Raw genomic sequence first — 19358 nt, 5'->3', positions numbered from 1 at the left:
TTTATGTCCTCAAAATGTAGTTTAGAGGTGCCTGGGTGGCTCAGTCAGTTAAGCATCTGACTCTTGATTTTGGCTTAGATCACGATCTCAGGGTTGTGAGATCAAACTCCATGGCAGGCTCTGTGCTGATCATAGACTGCTTGGGATTCTCTCTCTCTCTCTCTCTCTCTCTCCCTCTGCCCCTCCCCAGCCACTCTCTCTCTCTCTTTCTCTCTCTAAGAAAAAAAAAATGTAGTTTAAAATCCCATGATGTGTAACATGCAAGAGTTTATTGATATACCTAACATTACTATGTAGTGAAGTAAAATAAGATAAATATAAGGGTTTCCACTTCTCTAATGGGAAGATTAAAGCACAGCAAGAGTAAAGGCCTCTACCAATAATACTAATGACTTTATTTTTTCATTTAACAAATATTTACTAAACATCCACTAGGCTAAGTGGTAAGGATACAGTGGTTACGACTCAGTTTTAGAATTTTGTAACTGCTATAAATTGAAGACAGAATGACTTTGGAACCCAAATATGAATGGGTCTTGTCTTCACTCCTTTTTTGTCTGCCTCTAACGAAGTACTCTTGCTACCAAACACAACAAAATGGTCTTCCTGTGGAAAGATTTACAGTTTTTAATATAGGTCTTCACTTCCACTGAACAAATATAAGACACTGACATAAAACATAATGATCTGCCTTATCATTTACTGACTTCCAAGCAGTAAAAGATAATGCACACACACTTGACAGTTCAGTTTCTTATTTGCTGCAACTCTTACTATTTAGCAGATTAGTAGCAATTTGTTATTTTCTGTTCAAGTAATTGGTCATTCTACAGTTTATGGAGAACTAATTATCATATATGCCAGATATTGATTACCAATTTTCAAAGAATTTGAATTCTGAATTTCATTGAAAACACTCTGAATAGAAGTAGTCTCAGATTCAGAAGGTACTTCAGTTTTGCAGTACATCTTTATGATGTTCAAGGGTCATTGGTAGAATTTTTTGCAACAGGCACACTGCTAAGTGTCAGGGATTCAAAGATGCAAGACCTGCTCCAGAAGCTTACAATAGTGAGTGTAGAACTAAAAGTTTAAAGAAATTTCAGGTTTGGGATTTGCCAGATAAACTAACATTTACTATATTTAAGTGAAATCCAGTAATGATATCATGAAGTACCAAGACAAAAAGTTTTCCAGTATCTACAGAAAATTAGATTAATGCTGTAATAGATTGTTATGTACATCTTAGCAATTTCATTAAAAACATTTCTCACTGCAGCGCACCTGGGTGGCTCTGTTAGGCATCCCACTCGGTTTTGGCTCTGGTGGTGATCTGGGTCGTAAGATTGAGCCCATGTTAGGCTCTCCACTCAGCATGGAGTCTGCTTGAGATTCTCTCTCCCCCTCTCCCTCTACCTCTTCCCCCATTTGAGCGTGCACTCTCTCTCTCAAATAAATAAATCTCTAAAAAAAAACTCACTAATATTATAAATTAATTCATATCAGGGGATTGACCAACAGTGGTAAATAAAAAATAGTGACTCAGATTTGTTTTTCATTCAGTGAAATATCTATATTGGAAAGATACTTATCTGATACAAAAGAAATAAAACAGTTCTAGGTGTTTTCAGAGATTAGTTCATAAAGATGTGTAAATTACAGAATATGTTGTAACTAAAAATATATGTATGTATTTTCAACATTTCAAACATTAATAAGACATAAAATAGGTATAACATAGAAATTGTATAGTTTACTATAATTATAATTTGCATTAAGAACACCCATACATCATCTAAAGATTCTAGAATTTGAAATTGCATTAGCAATTGCAATTTTTTTCTACCTTGAAAATACTTATAACCATAGAATTTCCTCTAGTCAACTGGGCTTTAATGTAAATTCTTCATCTCTACATTTAATATTGTTTTTTCTTCCCTGATTTGCTATTTGTCCTGTACTATCTTTTACACCTAAGTACTAAATCTGACTTGTGTGGCTGTATTTTAGGGACCTCAGCTCCAAAATAGAGGTCATGATGACTTTCACAATAGCAGTTTTCAGGGATACCTCAGAATGGCTTGAAGGGTGAATGGGAGATAAGCAAAGGCAAATACTGACAAAACTTTTTCGAAAGTCTAAAAGTCTAAAGTCGGGGCACCTGGGTGGCTCAGTTGGTTAAGCATCTGCCTTTGGCTTAGGTCCTGATCCTGGGGTCCTCAGCAGGGAGCCTGTTTCTCCCTCTCCCCACCCCCCCCGCTCGTGCTCTCTCTTGTGGTCTCACTCTCTAAAATAAATAAATAACATCTTTTTAAAAAAAATTTAAAGTCTCTCTTTGGAGAAGAGCAACGAGTGGGAAAGTAACTGGAAGAGGCTGCAGAGGCAATAAAAATAGTATTTTTTTAATGATCAGAGAAACTAAAGCATGTTTGTATGGCCCTGGGGAGAGAGAGATCGATGTGTGTGGGAAAGGGAATAACTCCAGGTCTGGATCCCTGCAAGGATGAGAAGAAATGAAAGAGGTATGATCTAGAGCCCAAATGGGCAGGAAGGGGATATGCATCTGGAAGGGCCAGAGAACCACAGAGGTGACTACAGAATACATGAACATGTTGCGCTAAATCCAAACTGTATCCCCAACTCAATTTCAGCTAAGCCAGATCTCAAATGTGCCCCATTCTACACAAGGAAGAATGATGGAGGGAAAGTCTGTGTAGCAAACCAAAGCGATCTTAAGCAATTGTCTTTACAGTATATTCCTTTGCAAATCTGCCTGAGCATGCATATGAGAGGCCTGAAGTTTAAGCTTCTTTACCTTTGGAGCACATCCACCTCTGAATGCTTGTTTGTTTCAGTGAACAATAGGGTAAGCTATGAACTGGGGTTAAGAGGAGAATACAATCTTTGACAAGATTGAAGATTTCTGAAATAGTCTCAGTGAGTTGAAAAGCGACTTCTCAAGGAAAAGTAATATGGTTGTCTGGCAGTATTTGGTCCCCGTTTCAGGTATTTGTCATTAATTTAAAGTGAGACAATCAGCCAACTTGTGATTTCTTCAAAGCAAAGCTCAGTGCAGTAGCAGAAAAGGCAGAAATTTAGCTTCACCCCCAGGTTAAGTTCAGTTGGGTAAATGTGACAAACGGAAAGAGGACAAATTTGCCAAATGATATTTGCAAGAAACTGTTTATAATGGTGGAGTGTTAATTATGATTCTCATCTTAGTAAGGAAAGAAAGATAGATGAATAAAGGTAGACACAGCATATCAGTCATACCAGTAACTGCGCCAGGGGAGTTCTAGGGTACTGACATAAGAGACTGGGAGTATAGGCACTGATGATCAGCCAGGGGTATATTTGCAATTGAGATTTCAGAGTTGGTACAGATATTTGTGATGACAGTTTAAGTGGGATATTGGGAATGAGTTACTGAAATGGAGTAGAGGAAGAGATTGATATGCATGTGGATTGTTTATTTTGTTCAATTCAGATGGAATGCATAAAGCAGTAACATATTACCTTGGAAAGAGTTGGAGATACAAAGGTAAACAAGATTCAGTCCCTGCTTCAAGGAGCTCACAGTATAATATGCAACATGCTCTAGTAGGAATCCTAACAGGGAAGGAAGGATGCCTAACCCAATTAATGATCAGATCAAGAGGCTTAGAGAACATTTGTCAAAGCCCGATCACAAGATAAAGCATGATGCCTTTAGGAACAGCAGAGTTAGGTTTTCCTTGAGGCTCAAGTTTGAATGAGGGTATGGGGAAAGAAAAGGGTCAAATGAGAGTTGTTTTGTATCATATGGTAAAGGTACCTGGAATTTGTATTCTTTGGATAGAGGGGAAACTTTGTTTCAAGCAAGAGCGGACATATGGCTGCAGTGTAGAGACGGAAGAGGAAGGAAGTGGATGCGGTTTTTTGGAGATGAAAGCTTGAAGAAGACCAGTTTGAATTATGAGATGAGAGTGTATGTGTGACACAGTTTTCACTCTTAAATTTAGATTCAGACAAGATCATCAAAACTTGTAATCTCTGTGGGGGAGCAGGTAATACATCAAAATGGAAATCATGTAATCAGAATCGCTTCCCTTACCTAATTGTTAACGTGTTATGGGATTCACCCCAGGAAATATGAAACACCAGAATGTAATCTCTGTGAGGGCTTGTTTTGTTTACTGTTGTTTCTCCAGTGCCTGGTACAAACTAGATTCTTAATAAATACTGATTGAATACATTTGTTGACCGAATCAAAGACTCTCTTTATCATCTGATCTCTTCCTTTGGCACTTTCATCTTAAAGTTGCCTTGCCCAAGTAACACCACGCTAGGTATGAACCACTTAACACTTTCCTCTGGGATACGCCTCTCCTTTTGAACTTTACTCATCATCTAACAAAACTTCAAGATCAGGCTCTTGCCTTCCTTATTCATTAGGCATAAAATTTGGGGCACAGTGATTTGCTTCTTTATGTCTAAATCCCCTTGTCTGTAAGGTAGGGATAATAGCTAATATTCACTGAGCATTGAGCACAAGCACTTAAAACCAGTCAGTGTTCTAAACACTTTAAATATCTTAATACAGTTAATCTTCATTAATGTGGCACTGTCATTCACCTATTACAGACGAGGAACCCAAACCATGATTTTTAGCATGTAACCAACAAAACCCTGAGCTGAACTCTGTCTAGCTCCTGAAACCATGCTCTTAACCACCCTGCTTACTACCTGTCCAATAATCATACCCACCTCATTGGACAGTTGTCAAGATTCAGTAAGAATAATTTATGTAAAGGCACCTTGAAAAGTGCATTATTGTAGTAAGTGATCAGGAAATTAGATTATTTCATTTTAGACAAATCTAATTAGGAAAAAAAATCACTCCTATAGGAATGCTGACTTACATCTACCTTCCTGCAACTTTCCTCACTGCTTCTAGTTCTGAACTGGGGATATAGATAGGATACATTCAGCTCCTTTCTGTACAACAACCCTCAGATATTCAAAGATGGGCATCTTTTATGCCTACATCTTCTGTTCTCCAATCTAAACAATTTGTATCATTTCCACTATTTCTCCTATGGCTTATTCTGAATAAGCTCTGCTTTGTTGAAGACACCTTTATGCTTGGGCACCTAGAGGGGAACAGAATACTGTAGTCCTTCTGTGGGCTAATGGTTGCATATAGAGCAGGACATTGACAGAAAAGATCTTGGGACAGCCCTTCACAGTCTGCGTCATATTCCCAGAGAACACTGTAGTGTCTTCTTTGCATGGGGCAGGTAGTATTTCTTGACTGAATGATGCACCTATTAACAAATGAATTAGTCAACCCTGAGCTTACTCTTGACTTAAATCTTCAATTTTCTTCACATTTACTTCTGCTTCTAATTTATTTGTGTATAATTGGTTTGGGAGACATATGGCAGGATTTTACATTTGTCCCTATTAAACTTCACATAATTAAAGCTATCTAGTCTTCTAACATTTTCAAATCATTTTGGACACTAATTCAGTCATTTAATGTATTGTCTCTCTCTCTCAACATCATGTCATCTGTAGATTTTTTTCCTGTGTGCCATCAATATACTCATCTGAGTATTTAAATGGAATATATTACTTTCATACTCATATTAAAATATTCATTAAACTTTATGGTTGAAAGAGTTTCAGTTAATTATAAATTAATCACATTTTCTTAGCAGTGCCTCTTATTTTTTTTTTTTAATTTTTTTTTTCGATTTTATTTATTTGAGAGAGAGAGACAGAGATAGTGAGAGAGCACAAGTGGGGAGGAGAGGAAGAAGCAGGCTCCCCACAGAGCAGGGAGCCCGATGCGGGACTCGATCCCAGGACCCCGGGATCATGACCTGAGCCGAAGGCAGACGCTTAACCGACTGAGCCACCCAGGCGCCCGCAGTGCCTCTTATTATTAATTGTTAAGAATACCTGTTTATTTATTCATTCAATAATTTCTAGAATATAAAAATATTTTCTTAAATGTTAACTAATTGCAGTAATTAAATTAAAAATAAAGCTTTAAAATATGGGGTCGCCTGGGTGGCTCAATCATTAAGCATCTGCCTTCAGCTCAGGTCGTGATCCCAGGGTCCTGGGATCGAGCCCCGCATCGGGCTCCCTGCTCCGCAGGAAGCCTGCTTCTCCCTCTCCCACTCCCCCTGCTTGTGTTCCCTCTCTCGTTGTGTCTCGCTCTGTCAAATAAATAAATAAAATCTTAAAAAAAAATGAACATTTTAGTGGGAATGACATCTGAAAAAAAATTGGGAAACATAAATTAACAAAAAGTTGAAATAGGCTGTGACCCTATGGAGCTAAACTTTTCATCTCCAAAGAAATTAACTGAAGAAGTTAAACAGTCTCAAGGCATGTAGGACAGAACAATTGAGAGAATGAACAAGTAGGCTCGTCATCAGAGCAGAACACTTTTAATCATCCAATTTTGTGTATCAGAAAGGGTTTCAACTGTGCACTATGAAATGCATGAATGGAAAGTTTCCCAGTTACGAGAGCTAAAGGGCTGTAGTACGTCAAGCGTATTATTAAATAAAAAATTTAAAGAGAAATGGGAGAAAAGTTTCTTAGAATGTAATCTTGGTTCCTTGGCAAATTGCAAACTCTAAAGATTATCAGACAAAGAGGGCAAGCATAAAAATATAAATAAATTTGAAGCATTGATCTCAAAATTAAGAAGAAATGTAGTAACTGAAATATCTCAATGAAGTATGATAATTACATCACTTTGGTTAGAGAATATAATTTTTCAGATTTGCATTTGGTATTTTATGTTTGTTGATTTGAGAAAAAACCTTTTATTTATCATCTGCATTTTGAAACAGGTTCCATCCTACTGCCTTCTAGTTCTGCACAGTGTCTGGGAATAACATTTTATTATATCACCAGATCATCTCATCAACTTTAAGACACTTAAAATTTAAAGTTCCTTTTCTTTTTGTTAATTTTAATTTTTATTTGCTTATTTATTTTTAAGTAGGCCCCACACCCAGTGTGGAGCCCAATGTGGGGCTTGAACTCATGACCCCGAGATCAAGACCTGAGTTGAGATCAAGAGTCAGATGCCCAATTGACCCAGACACTCAGGAACCACCCCCCAACATTTTTTTTCTAAGTTTTAAAATTTTAAGGTTTCCTAGTCTAATTTTGACAAAATTAGATAAATGTCAAAAGTTATGCTTTTCGGTTAATATTTCTCTTTATCTCATGGAAGAAAAAATTTAATAGGTATATAAATAAATATAGTCAAACTCTATGCAAATTAGTGGAATAAAAGTAGCACATATAGCCAAACCCATAGAACAGCCTAAAATTGTATATACATGACAGGAGTTATTGCAATTTGTTGCAGTCATGCAAAATATATGTTCCATTTGTGTTAATACTGATGTAATCATTTTCTCAGCTCATTTTAACTAATCAAAATAAGGTCACTTCAAAAAAAATTCTAAAGTGGTTTAGGTGGGTATAAATTTAGAAGACTAAAATGTTCTCTAATCTTTTTTATTATTAAATATAATGCCTATATGCTATAGAAAATTTGGAAATTATAGAAAAAATGTGAAGAAGGAAAATTTTAATTACTCATCATCTCACCATTGATATTTTTTAAATTAATATTTTGATAGTTTCTTCTGATATTTTTCTAATTTTAAAAAAAGTGAAAACATATAAAAGTATACCTGCTGAGTGAAATAAATAGATCAGAGAAAAACAATTTTCATATGATCTCACTGATATGTGGACTTTAAGAAACGAAACAGAGGATCATAGGGAAAGAGAGGAAAAGATTTTTTAAAAGTACATTTTATAAAATATATAAATATTTCTATAAATATACCTTTTATAAATATTTATATTTTAAAATGTGTATTTTATGAAGATATAAAATATAAAAATTGTAAAGAAATATACAAACTCCTACTAGCCAAAACGAACACATTAACTATTTTTTTGTATTTGAATTCAATCTTTTTCTGAAAGAAATAAAACACTGTAGATCAAATGGGAAGTCTTTTATGCTGTCCCTCCTAGTCTTGTTCTCATCACAGCACAATTGCAACTTTGAATTTGATGTGCTTCTATTCCATATATTCCTATTTTAACTGCATGTATATGTGTATATATATATAGCACTGTTTTGTAATTTGTGGAAATCGATTTGTGCTATATGAATTTTATACCTATTTTTTCATTCAGTATGCCTGCAAGATCTATCCATCAGCATACTTAAAAATATAGATAATTCACTTTCATTGTTGTGTACTATACCAACATATGATTTTATCATAATTTGGTTATCTGTTCCCTTAGGCTATTGTTTATTTAGATTGTGACCAACTTTTTAATATTATCAATTATTCTGCACTGAAATTTTTCTATCATAAGATTTTTCTATATTTCAGAGCATCTCAGTAAGGATAGTTGTCTGAAAGCAGATATGAATATCTTTGAGACATGAGAAACATATTTAAAATGTTTTCCTGAGAAGACTGTGTTCATCTGTAATCCTCCAAGCACTTTATATGAGTGCTCAGCTCACACATTTTCACCAGCATTGAGTACACAAAGCCATTCTTGAGTAAATTCACTCATTTTTAATGGAAACAATTGACGTTCCTATGAAATTAACTACAGATGGTCCCTAACTTAACAATGATTTGACATACGATTTTTCAACTTCATGATGGTACAAAAGTGGTACACATTCAGTAGAAACTGGACTTCAAATTTTGAGTTTTGACCATACCACTAGCAATACACAGTGGGATGCTCTCTTGCCATGCTAGACAGCGACAGTGAGTCTCAGCTCCCAGGCAGCCAGGGGATCACCAGGGTAAACAACCGATACATTTACAACCATTCTGTACCCATTCAGCCATTCTGTTGATTGCTTTCAATACGGTATTCAATAAATTATGTGAGACATTTAACACTTTTATATAAAATAGGCTTTGCATTAGATGATTTTGCCCAACTCTAGGCTAATGTAAGTGTTCTGAGCATGTTTAAGGTAGGCTAGGCTAAACTTTGATGCTCAATAAATTAGGTGTATTAAATGCATTTTTGACATATATTTTAATTTACGATGGATTCATCAGGATATAACCCCGTTGTAAATGAAGGAAGATCTGTAGTTGAATAAAGGCAATTTACGTGTAAGTTTGGGTGATGTAAGCCATTTAATTTAGTTCAAAGATCCACTTAAGATTGTTTATTGATCATGAAATGCCATTGCATCATCTTCCTGTTATGGTTTTTGTTTCAGCAAGGTCATGTATTGATCTACTAAATTTATTTTCTCTCTGCTATTATTAGGAACTGGCTGAAATTTCTTCTGTGGCACATTTTATTATAACATCCAGTAATAAAAATATTATCTTTTTTTTTAAATCTAGCATATGCTTTACTTTCTTTATTGGGCATCTGTGATCACCAGCATTCTTCGTTATTTCAGAATTTCAGTTTTAAGCTGTAACATGATGTCATCTTTGGAGCCAGGAGACCTGAGGAACTATCCCAGATGCAGTTATGCAACCCCCATAAAATCATTCTCATTTTCCCCAGGAAATGATTATCAGATTTTTCACCCATAAAGCAGGACTATTATTGCCTTATGATGTTATTAAATAAATTAAATGAGAACCTTTGACATAAAGTAGAAATATAGGTTGCCATTAGTTATCCCTTTCTAAGTCTAGGTTCCCAGTAGAACCCAGTGTGCGAGCTATTTTACAGGCATAATTGGTCAGCTTTATCTGCCACCTTCTCTGGTACAGCCAAGGGAGCACATTATACAGTGCATCAAACCCTACCCAAATTTTTAGAGACGATGTGAGGCCTTTTGTTCCCCACAGCATCCTCCCCTGCCCACACACCAACACTTCATACTGCCCAGAGTTCCAGCTTCAAGTCTGTCATTGCCTGGAACCACTTCAGAAATCTTAAACTCTTAACTTCTGCTCTCATTTGAATTTTTCACACTCTAGTTCTCTCAGTCCCTCACTTCTACAACACTTCTTGCTGACCTCATGGAAACCTGAAATCTCTTGCTGCTTCTGTTTTTTCCTAGACTGTCAGTCTCCCACCTGGTCCCCCCAAAAGTTAAAATAATTATCATTGATAGAGCTCTTTTTGATTGCCCTTAACTTCCTCTTTGACTCCCCTCAAACTATGCTAGTATGTGCCGTTCTCCCCACGTGCTCCATGTGTACAAAATTCTTGACCCTTCCTGCTCAATAGATTACCTTGCTCCTTACTTCATCAAGACATGTTGAGACTTTCAGACATGCCCTTTCTCCACTTCCTCTCTTCCAATCATCAAGCTCACCTACAACTATCCTTACCATCTTCCCTTCAGTCTCAGTGAAAGAGGTGTCCTATTTCTGTTCAAGGCCAGCTTCTCTTGTTCTATCAATTTCATCTTATTTGTCACCTCTTAGAATTTACTCAGTTAATTTTATAGCATTTTATCTGTCTTCAGTCTGGCCCTCTTTGCTAGTGTCTTTTTATCAGCTTGACTCCCTCGATTTCATCCTAGTTCCTCGATTTCTATCGCTAAGGTTACCGGTATACGACTAGTTCCAAAATCGAGTAGACATCTTCAGTCTCTTATTTCACTAGACATCTCTGCTGTAAATGATACTTGTATTCACTTCCTTATTCTTACTACAACACTATTCACTGGACTTTAGTAATCCCTTACTCTCCTGGACTCTATTCCTTCTTGCCTTTTGCCTTTGCTCTTCCTGTTTTTAGCTCTCAAACGTTAGTGTTCCCCAGGGTTCCTCCCTCAGTCAGCTGCACCTCTGATTCCTTCCCATTCCCCCACAGGGAACTCATCCACATGTGTTTCTCCTCCCACAAGATACCTAAGTTGTATCCTCAGCTCAGACCTATTCCCTAAGCTTCAGATTTTAATAGTTAACCAATTCCTGCACATGTCCACCAGTGTCTCATAGGAACCTAAAGCTAATCATGGTCAAAACTGAATTCAGTTTCTCCCATATATTTGTTTCTATCTCGATATTCTGAATCTCCATTGGTGGCACCACAGGTGCTAGGAAACTGGGAGACACACATGACCCTCACTCTCACCCCTATATCAAATCACCAAGTCCTACTGTTTTCATCTTCTAAACATTTCCTGTATCCAACTTCTTCTCTTTATTCCTCATTATCTCTTTCATTACTAGCCCCATTAAGTTTTCCAGTTTTTTTTTCCTTTCTTTTTTCCTCCAGGATAGATATACATAAAACACCAATCTGCCACAATCACTTCCTATTAAAAATAGTATAGTGTAATGTATGGTGATTAACATAATAATAAAAAATAGTATAGTGATGTTCCTTTACCCTTATAATAAAGTTCTAGCTCCCTAACAAAATATGGGGGACTTCATAGACCCCACCCTCTTTTGTTAGCCTCATCTTCTGCTATTCACTCTATTTCAAACAATGCTCAGTAAAGCAAACTGCCTGTTGCCACTCATATATCATGCTATTTCTCACTTCTACTTCTGGCTAAAAGGTGCTTCTTGTCCTTTCCTCTCTACTGACCAACTCCTTCTCATGAATACGTATGTGGCTCCATGAATTCTTATGTGGCTTCCTCATTACTAGGGCATGTAGGTCCCCCTTTCTTTATATTCCCAAAATACCATGTATTTACTTTTTCTATGTTTGCCCCAGAAATAGAACATGAGTTTCTTGAGGGCAGAGACCACACCATGCATTATGACTCTAGTGTTATGCCTGGAACTGAGGAGATGTTTAATAAATACTTACTGAATAAAGGGATAACTAAATTATTAAAGTACTCTGTATCCATTCTTGTGATTCTTTTTTTTATATGATGTCACTGTGTGGCATGGACAGTAGTGTTCACGAAATACTCCAAGAATTTCTCTTATATTTCCCAGCCTTTCTTGAACTTAGGTTGAGGCCTTGTAAACAGTTCTAGACACGGAGCTATAAGCACAAGTGATAGGGTCACTTCCCGTCTGAGATCTTTAAGAACAGTGGCTGGTTTTCTATTCTCTCTTCTCTGCTTTGGCAGTTCTGGAAGTCTTGAGATGGTGGCAACACAAGACTCTGGGGGCAAAAGCCCATGACACTGGACAAGTAGTGGGAGTGGGAAGTAAGCCTGTCTGGTGTTAAGCCACTGAGATTTCAGAATTAATTTGTTACCACAGCACAATCGAGTTTATCTTAAATAATGCTCATTGTTCCACATTTATAAATTAATATCCATTTTATTACATACATAAGGTTGTATTGAAGTTACCAGTATGCAACTCATTTTGCTAAAGTCTGCATGATTCATAGGCTTAGGAAAATCTGTGCCATATGACTGATATTTTCCAACTGGCCTGACTGTTCCTAGCCAGCCCTCTGCCTCAAAGTCTCTGCATATCAGAGTGTGCTTTGTACATTTGATTTGTTTTCCATTCTTACCCAGCTTAACATACAGGTAGAGTAGTTCATCTAAGTAAAAGTGAGAATATTTTCCTACACAAAAAAATCCCCCACACTTATTCACACATGCCTCTGAGTCTACAGCTGAATGACATGCTCTAACTTTAGATTTTGATCCTTGGGTTTTTTTCTGTGTTTATTGAGAGATTATTTTTTAACTTTGTTAAATTTAAATTCAATGAATTAACATATGATGTATTATTTGTTTCAGGGGTACAGGTCTGTGATTCATCAGTCTTATATAATACCCAGTGCTCATTACAACACATATCTTTCTCAGTGCCCATCACCCAGTTACCCCATTCCTCCACCCCCCCTCCGCTCCAACAACCCTCAGTTTGTTTCCTATGATTAAGAGTCCCTTATGGTTTGTCTCCCTCTCTGGTTTCTTTTTGTTTCATTTTTTCCTCTCTTCCCTATGATCCTCTGCCCTGTTTCTTAAATTCCACATATCAGTGAGATCATATGATAATTGTTTTTCTCTGATTGACTTATTTCACTTGGCATAACACCCTCTAGTTCCATCCACATCATTGCAAATGGCAAGATTTCATTCTTTGATGGCTGAGTAATATTCCATTGTATATATATATTACCACTCTTCTTTATCCATTCATCCTTGTTATAACTGAAATTTCTCCAAAGAATAGTACCATGTTCCATTGCAATTGCAGTCTAAAGGCATCAGAGACTCTCTCCCAAGTAGTCCTGGCCATCTCTGAAGCCCTCCAGATGTGTCAAAGATGTGTGTATATGACTTCTGCTGACCCACAATTACCAATATTCTCATCATAACTTAGAAACAATTCCATTCTTTTCCACTATTATTCTATAAAATACACTGGTTTTCCTAAGTGGGTCTCAAATTTATTGAACTATGGTTGTATCTTGTTTCAGTGATTTTTTTTTTTCAGTTGAAAGAGACAAAGCATCTGACTTTCAGGTGTGGCTTAATTTCAGCCTAATATGTTATCAGGATCCATCTTTTAACTCAAACAGGCTCTTCCCTGTTTATCATGCCTGAAGATCCCAGTTTCTAACCCAGCAGGGAAGAACAAGAGTTTCTTCCCCTGAAGTCTCAGTGAAAGAAACATGCTTCTCCTCTGCTCTGAATGGATCCTGTTCCCATCCTTGAGCCAACCCCTGTGGCTAGGTGAATACAATGCACTAATTAGCTTAGGAGTTCCTCACTCTCCTGAAGTGACAAAAAGGAATCAACTTCAAGGGAAGCAGGTGGGCTTAAGTTGCTGAATGGGAAAATTTTTGGAGAGAAATCAGAAAAAGTCATCACAAATCAAGAGATGATGCTGGTAGCAATAGCTTCCTTTATCCTCTCTAAACTGTCTGCTGCCCACAGGTGGAATTTAGAGACAACTTCAATTTAGGGACTTAGAGTGTTTCATTATGCACTGTGTGTTACACCTTGATCATATTCTCTCTCTCCTTTCTTTGAACTCTTCTACATTATTCTTTTCTCCCATATGTTGTCTTCTGTTTCAGTTATTTATATGTATTTGTCTCCTCACGTAAATCATCAGCTACTTCAAGGCAGGAACCAGGTTTGAATTAACTGTGGATCTTGCCTTGTGCCTTTCACATACTAGACATCCCCACTATTCAACCAATAATAATTTGTCGAATAAGTGAAGGGATAAGAAATAAGTGGGTCTAATTCATACTATCATCATTTCACTGTAATGTAATGCCTATGGGGGATATGCGTGTAAGGTTTTACTACACACACATAAAAACCTACTGTGTGCCAAGTACCATGGCATAGTAATTAAAAAGTAATTAAAAAACAAACACTGCTCTGCCCTTCAGAAGCTTATGTTCTAGTGAAGACAAACACACTGAGTAATTAGGGTGTAATAAATGCTATAAAGGATGATTGTAGGGTGTTAAGAGAGAGTAATAGATTTTAATTTTTATTATTGTTTTTCTGATTGTTTCCAGATCAGCTCTAGGTTTGCTAGCTCAAGGACTACCAGTTTTGATAGAGGTCTGTTAAACTTAGGACTTCTTAGAGGATTAATATTAGATTCCCAAATAAAGTTTCCAGATTCAAGAAATTACACTTATATTGTGCTAAGAAAAGACTAATTTTGTTCTCTTTCTCCCTATCTCTCTCCTAGCCTGAAGTTCTGGATCAAATACAAAATTTAAGGGAGCTGTGGATGGATAATAATGCATTACAAGTGCTACCTGGGGTATGTAAGTTTTTATTATGACATGTTGTCTAGCATCTATGTTATATATTAATTGTAATTAATAATAATCTTAATTTATAAATCTCAGTGTTTGCCTTTCAAAGTAAAACATTTGTTTGGTCACCAAGTGTTTTTCACAGTTTTTTTTTTTTCGCATACCTTCTGTAAGTGATGCAGGTATATAAAATGTATGAAAGATTTTTCTTGTTCTTTCAGGATTATATCTTTCATCTCTCCACATACTGATTTTTAAAAGCTGAGAAATTTATATTGTTATATATAGAAAAAGAAAATGCTACATACAAAATCCAAGTCTTATTTTTGCAAAATCAAACTAGATAATTGCTTCTGCTCATATTCTTAGAGCTCTTCTACAAAATAAAAATCTTTCTCTCAGTTTGGGTGATTTCCAATAGAATACATTTAAATTTTTGAAAATGGTATGTGACAAATTACAAAGTGTTAAAAATAAAAAGTTAAACTACAGTCCATTTTTTTTCAACTAACATACAATCCAGTAATATTTCCCAAGTAGTAGGTTTACCAGTCAGCTCATTGGGTGTGAACATTCCTGCCTTTCCATTCAGTGAAAGAAAGGCTTCATAGAACACTGCCTCTTGCCACTCATCATACATGCACTCAAATAAGCATGTACATACACACACACATCAATCACAATATTCTTATTGGTGATAACCAATTCCAAACCCCTTACATTGGGCTAAGTAGACAGGGTAGCTGGATTTGTAATAACTCTTCAGCCACTGAGATTTAGATGTGTGTTCCCAAAACCAGTTTTATTCTTTTTTTTTGACTTGACATTAAAAATTCCTTAAAATGATTGCAAAAGCAACTAGAACAAGAAGTTTTTCTCTTTTGAACAAGCACGAAACCACATAAAAGAGAAAATCTGGTAAAAGATTAAGGAAAAAAATACTTTCTTCTCTTATCAAAAGAATACATTTATACTGTCATCATAGACACAAAACAAAAAAGCATGCTCATCCTTTATATATTGATTTATTAAAAAACCGTTTACAAATACACATCTATGAACCAGAAACTATGCTAATGTTAGGGTTACAAAGATCATATATTCAATGACCTTGAATATATTTATTTGAGGAGTTCACACATAATAGGAGAGACAGATCTAGATTCCACTACACATAGGAGAGCTTGATTTGTGCCATATTCAAGGTATGTACAGATCTTGGGGCAACACAGGTAAGACACTCATCAATTTCTTGTGCAGGGGTTGAGGATCAGAATGTATGTCTAGTTGGAAAAAATCTATGCCTGCCTCTTTGATATATTTATTAATTCAAAAACACCTAGATAATGACCAGCTCATGATAAATGCTAGGTGTTTTACAAATATTTACTCAATGAATCCTCATAATGAGCCTATGAAGTAGGGTTTATTACCATCCCCATGTTATGGATTAGGAAACTAAAACAGAAAGAGTAAGTAACTGGCCCAAGGTCATGCAGCAGGTAGATAGTGATAATTCATACCAGCACCAGAAGCTGTTGTTCACTATGATGTTCCAAAATGCCACTGCTATAGAATCAACGGAAGGCACAAATGAGAATTACGTTCATCTTACTTTTCATAGCCATTACATTCCCAAAATCCAACCTTGAAAGTCAGCTCAGACCTCAAATTCTTTAGTAAGCTTATTATCTAAATGGAAAAGTAGTGATCAAACTGTCCATGAAACAGATAATGCTGCCTAATTTGTCTGTTTCAAGGGTAGATTTTTCTTATACACTGCTCTAAGTAGATTTCTCATTTTAGTTAGTACACTTGAGTTTCATATTTTGCTCTATTCCTTGTGGGAATCCCCCCACCTCCTTGCCATAAAGAGGCATGGCTTTCTGAATGTCTATGCCAGCAAATAGTTGCTATGCAAGTATCTAGAAACACATGTCTTTGAAAAGCTAATCTTGAATGCAGCCTTTAACTAGCCCGTGTCTATCGGTTTCATAGAATGATTAATCCTAAATATTTATTGTCACAAGACACTGGAAAAAAAGCAAGTTCATCTTATTCTTAGTTCATGTATTATAAAATATATATATGTATATTTATGTATACATAAAAATTAATATACTTCTAAAATACTTTTGGAAGCCTGAGCTATCATTTTGCTACTCTGTTTTTCATAAATTAGAGAAGCAAGTAGATGATGATGAAAAATTAGTCTTCTACATAGCTGTCTTGTGATGGTCCCTCTAAGATCAATCAATCAAAATGTGACTAAACAATGCATTGAACCTGTATTTATTCTTAAACAAACTTCAATATCTTCTTTTGTTTGTGATGGCTTCTGCTCCTTTCATTTGCTGTCTCCTGCTCACTTATAGACTCCTTTATGTCAAGGGGTGTTGGAGCAAGATTCAATATCCCCAAGGACTCTGAGGCTTTGGACTTCAAAGGCTTTTATCACTCCAGGCTACTATTGCCTTTATAAGGTGTTTGAAAGTGAGGGTTTGGAAAGACTCGAAAATAAACACCAAAGTGTTATTTTCCTTCTAAAAATGATGTTTAGAAATTTTACACCAAAATATTGAGTTGTACTGCAGATAACAATGAAGGAGGCTTCAAAGAGTAAAGACATTTTCTCATGATAAAACAACAAAAAAGAAACACACACACATAAACACATATATCATTCTTTTCTTGCTCACCAGAAGAGAAGAATGAGCCATGGTAACATAATAGCTCCTTAGGGTGGAAATCTATAAGTAAAGTGACAGTATTTTTCCAAGTGACATATTTCCAGGCATGGGGAGAATTCAGCCCTCTGACCTAGTCATCCAAAGTACTCCGTTCCTAGATTAGCAACTATTCATCTACTCCAAGACTTTGCTCACATTCTCTGCCTCCATAGGGAGCGAGGGATCAGGGCTAGAGATATGTGCTAGGTTAATTAGAGAGTTAGAGGTCAGTAACTGACAAGATAATCAACAGGCTTTGTAGTCTATAATCTGAGAAAAGTGAGTTTGAATTTTAGCTCCACCCCTTATTAATGGGGTAACTTTGGAATGTTACTTGTAGTAGATGCTGCCATGCATCATCCTCCTGGTATGAAGAACTGATTCTATTTCCGAAGCTTCTGGGAATGCTACTTGCAGCTCTCCACCCTCCTCAGGAATTGTTCCAGCTGAAGAGACCCTCCTTACCCAGGGTCACATCCTTATTCCGGGAGACTTCCACCCAATGACCAGTGATAAAGGTCTGGCTCCTTACCCTTCCTCAGGACAACTACAGGGCAATCCCAACTTAGTGAGTCTTGACGGGCCAGCTGCAGACTTCCTTAAGACTTCATCATAACTCAGCTTCTTCATCTGCCCAGTCGTGCTTCCTTTCTGCTCTCGGTCTTTCACTGGTACTGGTCCTAGGAACACTCTCTCATAAACTTCTCTTTGTCTCTGCTTCCCAGGGAACCCAATGTGTGCCATTACTTAATTACTAAGTTTTAATGTGTGTTAAAGTGCAGATTCTGATTCAGTAGGTCTGGAGTGGGCCTGAGAGTCTACATTCCTGACAGGCTTCTAGGTGGTGCCAATGCTGCTGGTCGCAAAACACATTTTGAGTAGCAAGGTTATGAAATATTAAATCAAAAAATATATATAAACTACTTAGCACAGTGCAAAGGGTTTGCCTGTGTGTGTAATGTTTATTTATTTACACTCTGTCAAATAATTAGAGACAATATATTAAAGTGTACACACGTAGATTAGACGAACAAATGACCCAGTGAACACGGATATGTGTGGGGCATTTATTTGCGAAACATGCCCTGAAAGAAAATGAAAATGAGGACTTTCATCTTGTTCTGACTCCTGTGGTCCATGTCCCAGCTAAGCAGCCCCTGTTACTCCTGTTCACGGTATGACTTTGTTCCTCCCTGTCCTCAGTAATTAGGTACTCATTTAATTCTCCTACTTCTAAATTTTTCTTGAGCTCATCCCCTCTTCATCCTCATTTCTGCTGCCTTAATTCAGGTCCTTCTCATCTCCTCAGTATTTCCAGATCCTTGTGATGGGTCTCTGCCACTCTCATCACAAATCTTTCTTCCACAGTCCCCTGAAGTTGATATTTTAAAGCACAAATTTGATCATGTCATTCTCCAACTTAAAAACCTTGAACAGCTTTCCTTGCCCATAAGATAGAATTGACATCTCCTCACATAACACATTAAGGCCTTTTAACACCTGGCTTCTTGTAATCGTACAAATCGAATTTCCCACTCTTCCTCAAACATGCCATGATTTTTCACATTTTGCTGTGAACGTATGTGTCGTTTTCTCTTCCAGGTGCAGGTTCTGCTTTTCTTGACAATGTGTGTCTTTCAGACATTTTGCAGCCCTGTGCTTCTATGGCATTCTCCACATGCTTTGTTTTCTTGCACAGTTATCGGGTATTATAACTATTTGTTTATTTGAAAGTTTCCTCCACTACTATGAGCTCCGTAAGGATAAAGACTTTGTCTGTATCATGACAAGTCTCTCCTCATACTTAGTTGACTTATTCATGATTGTTCTCCCATGTATAACACAAGCCCTGACACATAGTAGATCATCAAAAAGAACTGTTGAATGAACAAAATAGAGAATCTGTTTAAGGATAAA

General features: G+C 36.6%; 1 protein-coding gene across 3 annotated transcripts in view; it reads left to right on the top strand.

Annotated features, from left to right (window-relative positions):
- Positions 1-19358, top strand: part of LRRC7 (leucine rich repeat containing 7) — a 317511-nt gene that overhangs the window by 166336 nt on the left and 131817 nt on the right. For 2 of the 3 annotated variants that reach the window (XM_088022969.1, XM_028102462.2), the window contains exon 7: positions 14643-14717. In XM_088022969.1, the coding sequence (XP_087879095.1) occupies positions 14643-14717 (75 nt within the window). Of the gene's footprint in view, positions 1-14642; positions 14722-19358 lie in introns of all 3 variants that reach the window. The other variant, XM_088022968.1, reaches the window with a different exon arrangement.

The sequence above is a fragment of the Eumetopias jubatus genome, unplaced genomic scaffold (assembly GCF_037043125.1).
Source record: "Eumetopias jubatus isolate StellerSeaLion01/CBP00866 unplaced genomic scaffold, mEumJub1_p1.0 scaffold_4, whole genome shotgun sequence".
Taxonomy (NCBI): domain Eukaryota; kingdom Metazoa; phylum Chordata; class Mammalia; order Carnivora; family Otariidae; genus Eumetopias; species Eumetopias jubatus.
Note: the sequence above shows the minus strand (reverse complement) of the source record. Positions and strands in the feature narration are given on the sequence as shown.